The sequence below is a fragment of the Octodon degus genome, unplaced genomic scaffold, assembly GCF_000260255.1.
Source record: "Octodon degus isolate 3935 unplaced genomic scaffold, OctDeg1.0 scaffold00147, whole genome shotgun sequence".
Classification (NCBI taxonomy): domain Eukaryota; kingdom Metazoa; phylum Chordata; class Mammalia; order Rodentia; family Octodontidae; genus Octodon; species Octodon degus.
Window position 1 is genome coordinate 1,584,235 of NW_004524723.1, and position 10,708 is coordinate 1,594,942.

The 10,708-nt window shown below is 45.5% G+C and overlaps 1 protein-coding gene across 1 annotated transcript in view; it reads right to left on the reverse strand.

The window, feature by feature from the left end:
* Scn10a (sodium voltage-gated channel alpha subunit 10) overlaps positions 1-10,708 on the reverse strand; it is a 90,210-nt gene that overhangs the window by 5,230 nt on the left and 74,272 nt on the right. The window contains exons 21-25 of the mRNA XM_004642215.1: positions 8,232-8,354; positions 6,901-7,185; positions 5,415-5,468; positions 4,521-4,662; positions 2,293-2,393 (exon numbers count right to left, since the gene is read on the reverse strand). Of these exons, the coding sequence (XP_004642272.1) occupies positions 2,293-2,393; positions 4,521-4,662; positions 5,415-5,468; positions 6,901-7,185; positions 8,232-8,354 (705 nt within the window). The remainder of the gene's footprint in view (positions 1-2,292; positions 2,394-4,520; positions 4,663-5,414; positions 5,469-6,900; positions 7,186-8,231; positions 8,355-10,708) is intronic.

Below are 10,708 nucleotides of genomic sequence, written 5' to 3' on the forward strand. Positions count from 1 at the left end.
AATTTAAAAAAATAAAAAAAATAAATTATTTTGGTGAGTATAAAATTAAGTACAATACTACAACTTTGCTCCTCTGTGTCTTATAAAATCCTTTTTCCCCATAAAGCTTGTATCCTGTCACTAGTGTGTTCTCACCTCCTTGTTAGTGCCACTTACTACCCTCTTGGTCCCTCTGCTTCGTTCCTGATGAAGCGGGCTTATGGCCAGCCTTGTCCACTTCAGGCTATTATCCTAAGCATCTTTAGTGTCCATATGAATGACTCATCTCTAAATTCTTTAGGGAAATATCTAGTGACATGGATTTTCCTAAGTTACAGCATCTTCCTAGGCCTTGCATCTCCTTTCAGCTACCACTCTAGGTCTCTCCTTGCTTTTGTGGCTAATTTTTAAAGAAGAGTTATTTATGTACAACTATAATCTCCCATTCAGTCCTTATGCCAGCAGAGGTTTTTATCCTGCCATTGAAATGGTTCTCACTAAGATCATTAGTGACCTCCATAATGTTAAATTCAAGGACACTTAATTTGAAATTATTTTTTCTTGGTTTCCATCATGTCATACTTTGCTGATTCTTTTCTTGCCTTTTATGTTGCTCTGTTGTAGTCTCCTTCATCTGACTTTTAGACAGAGCTCTCTAAGGCTCAGCCCTAGACACGCTTTTCCTTTCACACCAATCTTGCTCTTTGGCAATCTCTCCAATCTGTGAATGAACATGTACATATTTTTTGCTAATTACTTGCCTTGGCAAAGGGCTTATCATCTCTCTGAGGGCATGGACTTTGTTCATTTTGTTCACTGTTCATTGCTTAGTGTCTGTTATAAAATAGATGCTCAATCAATTGGTGGATAAATGGAAGATGGAATGGGCAGCTCTGAATTAACCACACTTCAAAATTCTATAGCCACCCTACCAGGTTTGATTGCACTTAATTCTATACAATAGGCTGGCCCTGAATATGTACTGTATGCAGGGTTCTAAGTGGCCATGAGGAGAACAGCGTGGCATAGTCCCACCAAGGAGCTTCCAGGGGCCGCTATAAGCAGGAGGATAGGGAAGTGCTGTGATAAAGCTGATCCCTGCCTTCTGCTCATGCTGGGGGTGGGTTGCTGCCCTGCTGGGTTAAAGCAGAGAATCAGACCCAAGTGCACCTGGCTCCATGCAGGGCTGCTGGCTCACATCTTTCCCTGGGTGGGAAGAGATTTGCTGAGCCACCAATCCATTCTATTTCATCACTGAAAATGGTGAAAAAAAATAGAGCCCATTCATAGTCACATGGATTCCCTCCAATTCAACAGAGCAGGTGACAGCATCAGTAAGCATCCGCTTTACCCTGGATGCTCTGACTATAGCAAGTGGAGCAGCTTTTGGGGTTGGAAATACATGTTTGTAGCCCTCACTGCTCTTAGAGATAATGAAGTGGGTGATTGATGAAGTGATATTCTACAGCCTACTATTTTCCTATAAATGGAGTAGGTGAAACCTGCTTTTAGTGATTTCCAAAGCTGGGGATGTTATAGGAAAAACATCTCTCAGTTTTGTGGAATCCTTGCCTTGGCTATGGATGAACATTTAGAACTCAGGCTCTCCCAGAGATAAGGTGTGGCTGTGTGCACAGGTGCTAGTGTTCCAATGTGCTACTGCCCAGAGGTTTGATGTTCCTACCTCCAAGCCAAGGACTGAGTGGAATTGGAGAGGTGTCCTGTAGAATTTGGGAGCTGCACTTAATTGGGGAATGAAAGGGCATGTCTCCTGAGATCTTTATTAAACAAGGAATCAAATTGGAGCCTGACTCTAACTTTGGCCAATCTGTAAGCTTCAGCAGGGCTCCTGTTGGCCACTGGACTGTGACCATGAGTGCAGCTTGGATCCCAGGGGGGTGGCTTTGGCCTTCTCCTCTCTAGTCTACTGTGTGCAGAGGTAAAAAGTAGTGCTGGCCTGGAGGTCTGTGGCAGATAATGCATAACCACACAAACATCTCATCGCTGCGCACCCGTATTATCGAACCTGATCTGTTCCCAAAATGTGCTTGAACCTAAGATCATTTTGAAGGGGGAAGGGGGCCAGAATTTCCTCACACAGTCTTATTGGAGGCATCTGTAGGAGGTGTTTTCACTCCAGAGGGTGAGGGCTACTTCCTTTGAATTTTTCATTGCTTGGGTCTGGGAACCCTCATCATACTCATCTCCAAACTCAACCCAGGTCCCCTCCTCCATGGACAATACCGGCCAGGCCTCCACCCAGCACAGGCATAGGCTGTCTACCCAAACATGCTCTGCTAGAGGGGAACTCACCAGGGGCCGTGGGATGGGCTTCTGGGGCTTCTTGGAGCCCAGCTTCTTCATGGCATTGTAGTACTTCTTCTGCTCCTCTGTCATAAAGATGTCCTGGCCACCTAAGTGCAGGAGAAGGCCATATGTTATTAAATTACAGGGCTCCCAGGGCTACCCAGATCAAAGCTTCCTGCATGGGAAGAACCATCTGTATCTCCTGTCCTCTGCAGAAGGCTGAGGATCAAGAAGTACCTTGCCTGGGTGCCACAATCCATGGCACATTACTGGAAAAGAGCCCATGCTGTATGCCCTGCTTAGGTCTCTGAAGCAAAGCTAGTTTCTGTTCTCCAGGAACCTGGAGATGCTGCCTGAACAGAGGGTGGGGCTTGGGGACAGGACTCATGGAGAAGATCTATGCCTGTTTGGCTCTGAGCCTTAAACACAGCCTGCTCACTCCTGTCAAGCTTGTGGACTTCTAGAGTCACAGACTCGCTTGAGCTCAAGGGGCTTCCCTCAGGGCCTCTAGGGCAAAGACTCTGGGATGCAGGCCTTAGGTTTTTCTGGAGGAGCAGCAGCTGAGGACAGTCAGTGCCTTGTTCTTGGGTCACTGGTCTTTCAAGACCTTTGGTCGGTTCACTTGAGGCCTTCCAGTTGCACTGCCCTTGCTGCTGCCCTGCCATATATTATGCTATTAAAGATGTCTTTCTGCTTTGAGATGGAGTGTGTTGGTTTTCTATAGACCTCTTTGGACTTCCTTCATCTAAACCCATATTTTTCACTCTCTGATATAATCTGAAGGCCCATTTCTTTCTTTCTTTTTTTTTCTTAACGGCCCATTTCAATAGCATGCTTGTCTAAATCAGTTACTGCAAACATAAGGGAAACAGTATATTTGTCAGGTAGGAGAAATATCAGAAAATCTGTGGACACAAAGGGCTTTTGGGGAGGGACATCTTGAAGGAGCCTGGCAGGGCCAGTGGCAGTGAGTAGGTGAGTGCTAGCTAGGGCCTCACTAAGAAATCTGGGCAAGGAGTCAGTGGATGCAGTTTATTATCCAGTGTGATTACTGGCTTATCTCACTCTATCACACAACATGGCCAGCTGTGTTTCTAGGGCCTCAGTTTCCTTATCTGTAAATAGGAGAAAGGATTGCTTGAGTGATCTCAAAGTCACTGGGTATCGTGACAGTGGTTAATGTTTTTCTGAGCCCCTCCAGGTTTCCCATGGACTTCTTCTACCTTCTTTGAAGCCACAGGACCCTATCTGAGGATTTTCTATAAGTGGGATGCCTGCTCTGTTGAACATATATTGTTAGTTTAATAGTAGATTTAGAATCTAGTGCACACTGTGTGTTCAGCCCTCAGTGAGGTGCTCCTGATGTGTGGAGGGGTTTACTTACTTCTCACTGTCCTCTGAGAATAGGTGGTATTGACCTCATTAAATAGATGAGAACACAGACCCAGGAAGGTCTGAAACATCATCAGCATCATCCATCTGGCTGGTGATTGAGTCAGGAAGGCAAACCCAGGCTGTGTGTGCAAAGGCTGTGTGTGCCGTGTGACTCTGACACAGGGCCCTGTTCTCCCTGGGCCCCAGTTTACAGGGATCTAAAATGGTACCCTACTAATCTCAGAGGTATGAAGTATTCCAAATAGAAGGATAACATGAATGTGTTTTATGCCTTTAATGTCTTCACATTGATTGTATTGTATGATAAATATGAGAAGTTGTCTGGGATCAGGTTCCTATTAACTGAGCCATCATCCAAGAAGGCAAGAACCTTCCTTCCCATGTCCAACAAGGTTGAGATTTTGCCACCATCCTTGTCTCTTCCCTTCCTTCAGTGTCCTTTGGGCCTGAGAGCTCCAAACAGAACAGCAAGTGCTAGACCCCTTTCTTTCCCTGTTGATATTTCTCAAGTGGTCATTTGAGGCACTTGGGTCCAGCTAGGCAGGCCAAGATCAGCTTGGAAGGAAGATGGGAATCAGGGTGGGGACACAGGAATGGGGCACCTTGCTGATGTGCAGCTCCTCCTCCAGCAGCAGCAGTAGCAGCAGCAGCAGCTTGGGGGGCCAAAGGGCTGAGATTACAACCTTGAGAAAAAAGTCAGGTTGGGGTTCAAGGCCAAAATGAAAGTCTGGTCAGGTTGAAAGGGCTCTGAGTAGGGTTAGCTTTAGCCAGGAGGCCAGGGCTGGCCAAAAGACAGGAAGGATCAGATTCATTGTTAGAGCAGAAACACCAAGCCCCACTTATCTTTTTTTTCTGTTGATTGAAGTTGTCAATTATGACCCCAACAAAGAGGTTCAGTGTGAAGAAGCCACCAAAAATGATGAAGATGACAAAGTACAAGTACATGTACACATTGTCCTCCCACTTGGGCTGATTGTTGACCTGTAACAGACAAGGTGGGGTTTGGGAGGGAGCAAGGGAGTACTTAGTTTCACACTAAAAGCCAACTCTGAGTGCAGGCTCTCTATCCCAGGAATTAGGATTAAGGGAGTGAGGGAGAACAAGCCCAAAGAAGAGCAAGGCAAGGAGGGGAGGCTGTCAAGCAGGCCACTGTTGTGGACAAAGGGAGTGGGGTTGTCGATCCTGTTTGAGCTTTGAGGACTGTGTAGACCACACCTGAAGACACTAGGAACAAGGAAGTTGAAATATTCATCTACAAACTTCCAGAACTTACCAGAGAAGGTTGGCCCTAGGGACATCAAATCCCCTGTCCTGCAGGGAACCTGCTGAGGCCAAAGGCTTAAATGAAGTCCTCAGAGACCTAGACATGCAGGCTGGGAGTGAAGCTGGGCTGAGGGGACATAGGTCAGGGCCTCACAAGCATATGCAGTGGCAAGAAAGGGTCCCACCAGCACCTCCCCAATCTGGCTTTCATTACACAGGTCCTGCTAGTTCAGGAAGTGGCTTCCCAAGCATCATCCATTGGAGATGATCTGCTGCTCTCCTCAGTGGTGAGCGGAAGGCCTTGAGAAGCCTGAGAATGCCCCTCTCGAAGCCAGCTGGATGCTGCCACAGGGACAGAGGGTGTGACGCCTCTTCTGGCACCCAAGCCAGCTCCATTTCATTACACATACAGACTGGGATGGGCAAGGAACTAGGAGGGGAAAGCTGTAGCACAGTGAGCCAAGACTCACTTCTCGGGAATCGACGGCCGCATACATAATATCCATCCAGCCTTTAAAGGTCGCCTGGAAACAAGGAGCAGAGGTCACTCAGTGTCTGCCTATCCATCAACCATGGACCTTTCTCAAGCTATGTGGCCTGGTGAGAGAGCAGGATGTTTGGCTAAGGGGGCTTGAAGAGAAAAGGACTTGGGCAGGAATGAGACAGAGTCCTCTGGGTGACCCAACTAATCTCACATGGTGATTTAAAGTAATCCACACATAGATATTTCAAAATAGCGTGGTACTAAAGACATGGAAATTCCCAGAATATGGCATGGGCTCAATGTGTAGGTGGCTGGCTATAGCACCAACAGCTTCAAGGCTACTGTGCATCCTTGGCTAAGGCCTCTTATCTCAGGGCTGCCATTTCCTCAACCACTTTCCCACCTCATGCCTGTGATTTAAGAATGAGATACATATGCTGGGAAGATAGGGAAGGTGGAAGCAGAAAACCTCCACATTCCTTTCTCTGGTCTTAGCATTCTTCAGATCTTGACTGAATGTGTCACTTAGCATAATGCAAGGCACAAAAGAAGTCTCAGGTCCTACATCCTTAAGCCTCTTATAGGCAATTGATGAGTTGTTTCGATTTATGAAGAGTTTTTTTGTTTTGACTGGCTCAGGATGCCTTCAGGGCAGGTCTAGTAAGGCTTGAGGATCTGGGGATCAAACCACAGCATCCTAAAAAGCTCCAGTTAAGTTTTTTTTTTTTTTTTTTCTTTTGGTGGAACCGGGGATTGAACTCAGACCCTTGTGCTTGCCAGGGAAACACTTACTCTACTGAGCCATCTCCCCGGCTGTTTTGATTTATGTATTTGTCTGTTTTCCTCCCAGAGACTTAGTGCTTGGAACCAGGTCCAACTGTATCTCCCAGAACTTAGTAAATGGCTGGCATAACAGAGCTACACAGGGATTATTTGTTGGTTGAATGTGTGAAGAAATTGTGGGATGCAGGAACTCATGGGTAATAGCATTACAGATGTGTAAGTAGTTTTATCAACACTCACATGAATTGAGGACTGAGCAAATGGGATGAAGGTACAAGATAGGTGAATGTATAGAAAGTGTGAATGAGTTTGATGGTCATTTTCACCAACATTCTTTCATTACAATCAACTTAATTAGACATAGCTCACCACCATCTCGGAGATGATGTAAAGGAGAACATGGAGTAGGTAGCTATGCCATGTCTGTTTTATATGGATGGTGTGCTCTAAGTTATCACTTGGGATAGTTCCCTGGCAGGCTCCACTGTTAGCCCAGACTTGAGTAATTGTGCCACTGTAAAAGCATACCCATTAGTAAGGCTGTCTAGTCTAGTGATGTAGTCTGAGTGTATCAGCGTAGTTTGTTGAGTGTTATTCCCTCATAGCAGCTGCAGCATCTCCTGGAAGACCCCAGACTATCCACCTACTGACCAAAGGAAGGGAACGGATCGGTCTCACGGTTGACTTACCACCTGAAGAAGTGCAAGGTAACCCATAATAACATTATCAAAATTGACTTTCACATTGACCCAGAAGAGTTGGCCGGTAGAGTTTTGATTCTCACAGTCAGACATGTTATTCACAGTGGGCCATTTCACAAGAGCAAAATCTCCCTCTGTCTGGTTGATGCACCTCCAGAACTTCCCTGCGAAGAGGTTCACGCCCATGATGCTGAAGATGAGCCAGAAGATGAGGCAGACGAGCAGGACATTCACGATGGATGGGATGGCTCCCACCAGGGCATTAACCACCACCTTGTGAGAAACAGAAAAGGACCTGGAGCCCCACAGTGCCCCTCTGCCCTGTTGGATCCTGTTTCCTGTTGTGCTCACATGGGCTGCTTCAGGAGCCAGGGGCCCTTGAATCAGCAAAGGAAGAGTGTTAGCAATAACTCAGACTCAGAGACACCAGGTGCCTGGAGATGGGGTTCGACCTTTGCCCTATAACCCAGTGGGGCAGGTGTCATTGTCTCTCATTAGAAAGGAGAAGATGGGTAGTCTTACAAGCACATGTGTTCACTTAGGGTGTGAGTGTGTGTATCACACTTGTACTTTATTCCATTTAATTTTATGTTTTACAAAATACAGTGTCAGCAAAGCTTTGGTCAATAATCGGTGAGACCTCAATCCATATTTGTAGATGTACTCATTTGTAAATCAGCAAGCAAGAACCTGAATACAAAATAAAATAAATTTCAAGGTATTTCTATGGTGCAAGTTAGATGTAAAACTCTACTTTAGTTTTCAAAGCTGTGACTGTTTTGAGCCAACATTGGAGGAAGAACAAGGTGGAGGCAGATAGTGGATAAGAAAAGATGTAGCTGGAAGGGAAAATTCCACAGGGCCATTGGTAGGGAGAGGGGATGCTCGCAGAGTGGTGGCAGAGGTGTTGATATGGAGATGTCACTACATTTGAATGGAGTATTAGAGAAAAGACTAATTTGTCACGGAAAGATGGAGAACTCTGGATGTTTTGGGGATCCTGGCAAGATTAAGAGGCAGAGTTGGGAGACAGGTCACAGGTGCTGTGGAATCTTGAACCAGGATCATTTCATGAGGAGAGAGTTGTCTGAGTCCTCATGGGTATGCTATTTATGGGAAGACGTAAGGGAAGGCTCTCACACAGGCACTTGTAGGAGCACTGGGACAGTTAGGATATGCAGCAGCACCAAAACCTGAGCAGAAGGAAAGACAGACAGCTGACTTTTGGAAGGTAGGCATGGAGCTTGGGGTTAGTAGTTAGAAGGAAATAAAGGGTTACCAAATGTTGCAGATTGAATGTGTTTTGAGTGAGAGCTTACCCGCATGCCTTCAAATCGAGACAGAGCCCTCAGGGGTCGCAGGGCACGGAGCGTCCGGAGGGCTTTGATGGATTCCACATCAGAATACTTCAGGATCTTCGCTACAAGGCTGATCAGTGAGATCTGAGTGCGGGTAGAAAGCAAAAGCATCACCTCAAGGTCCAGAAAGGCAGCCTGGTGGAAGGAGGCAAAAGATCTCTCCCCAGTATTCTGCCCCTGCTCTGAGCCATTTCCTGGATCCCATCTTATTCTAAACTCCAGCAGAGGTTGGAAAGAGTTTAGCCCCTTCTCTTGTAGGGAAAATTTTATTAATCACTTACTTAAGCCTCTGGGGGGGGGTTCATTTTCCTACATTACCACCCTTATAGATGTAGGTGGAAAAGTTTCTTTCTGCTCTAGTGGCCTAGTGGCACCAGATGGTTCTAACAACCTTGAAATCTTGACTGACTTTCAGAGATTTGGAGAGATAATGTCTCCATATACAGCCTATGCTGAAAGTCTATTTTGAAAGACATAAAGTTATTGTTAATTGTATTTGCTCAGAAAAGTGGGCTGGAAAGAATCCTGTTCAGGGTGGGGTCGCGGTTCCCCCTGATTTTCATTTTGTGACCTGTGCCCCTAAGATAATTTTTCCCTTTGTGAAATGAGGAAGTCAGACCACAAGAAGTCAGTCCATGGTTCTTGCAGCTCTGCAGTTCTCAGTAAATGGTCCCTGAGATCTGGCTGTGGTAGCTGAGAGGTAATGGTTGAGCTATAGCCCCTGTGCATCTGTTTTTATTTAAGTGATGGCCCAAGGACTGCAAAAGACACAAACTGATGTGGAAAAATGGTCACCTCTTCTAGGAACTTTGGAGGGGCTAGGGAGATACTTGATGCAGGCTTGCACCTGATGGGGCTGTGGCCAAATGCTGGAGCTGCCCCACGGACAGTGGGCTGAATTCAGGCTCAGCTTATTCTGGGTGTTAGGTGGGATGTGTGCCAGCACTTTAGCAAGCACACAATACCCATCTTCTGGATGGGTGGGTAATTCTGTGAGGACCAAGAGCTGTAATGGGGCTTCATCTGCACAAGACTCAAGGTACCAGCAAGTGCCACTTGGTTGGCTGAGGGCTAGGCTCTTCGGGACCAATTCTGCTGTCCTGTTCCTTCTCCTAGAAAGCCTGCTTATGTATAGCATTTGCAGCTAGGACAGACAGGCTGGAGCTCCTCCAGTAAAGCCCACCAGCTGTGTGCAGCCCTTCTCCCACTGCTCAGGCCACAGGCCTCCAGACAGTCTCCAATCCCTGATATGCACCCCTCCCTCACATACCTACCCACAAGTCAGATTGTGATGATGTCTCACTCTTTCAACCTTCTCTGGTACTCTATTGATCCCATAATGAGCACTACACTCCTTAGCCTGTACTTTATGGTTACAACTTTCACTTCTATAAATATTTCATCTATGTGTTCTACCCAAATCAAATTGTTCCCAGTCTTCTTGCACCTCTTTGCTCTAGCTCATTTCTATCTCTCATATCTAATGCCATCTCCTCCTATCTGAAGACATTTCACCCCCTAAAAGAAGACTCAAGTCATTGTGTCCCCAAGACACTGTCTCTGCAGTGCCCACCACAGCCAATCTTTATGCATTTATTTCCCTTGTGTGAATCTTGTTTACTGAAAGTCTAAAGTGTAAACTGGAGATAGGGGGGCATTTATTCTTTACTCCGTCTCTCCTACGGCACCTTGTAAGACAATATTATATTCAGTAGTTTTAAGCAAAGATTTGATAAATTGAAGAAAAGTTAAAGTATGTTGGGTGGATGAAATAAAGGAAAGAAAAGGAAAGAAGTTGAAGAATGATAGGATGGATTAGTGTGCAAGGAGCAACAAGGTAGGTAGATGAAGGATGGAAGAAAAAAGAAGGAAAAAGTCTGGAAGCAGGGATTAGTAGATGGATAGATTGGATAGATGGATGGAAGGAAGCAAAGGAGATAAATAGACATGTGAGTGGAATAAAGGAAAGACAGATACACGGATTAAGAAAGAATGGGAAGTTAGTCCTTGAGATCCTGCTTTCCTTTTACTTGTATTATACCTTCCTATTTGTATTCCTTCTTTTGAGTTCCTATACAAGGGAGACTATACGATATTTACACATATGTGTCTGGTTTATTTCACTTATGAGTATATGTTCAAGTGGTATCTACTTCAATATAAAGGCTTGCAGTTTATCATTCTTAATAGCTGAATAATACTCCACTGTGTAGAAATACCACATCTTTTTCAACCATTCCTCAGGTGATGGGCATCTTGGTTGTTTCCAAGATTTGGCTATCACAAATTGTGCTGCCATAAACATAGGCACATAACCAAGAGAGGGAAAGGAGAAGAGCTAGGAAACATGAATAAGTCAAGCCATACAGTTATACGTAGAAGATGGGCAAGGCAATGATCCTGAGAATCTTCAGAAGATTTTTTAATCTAGCAGTTAA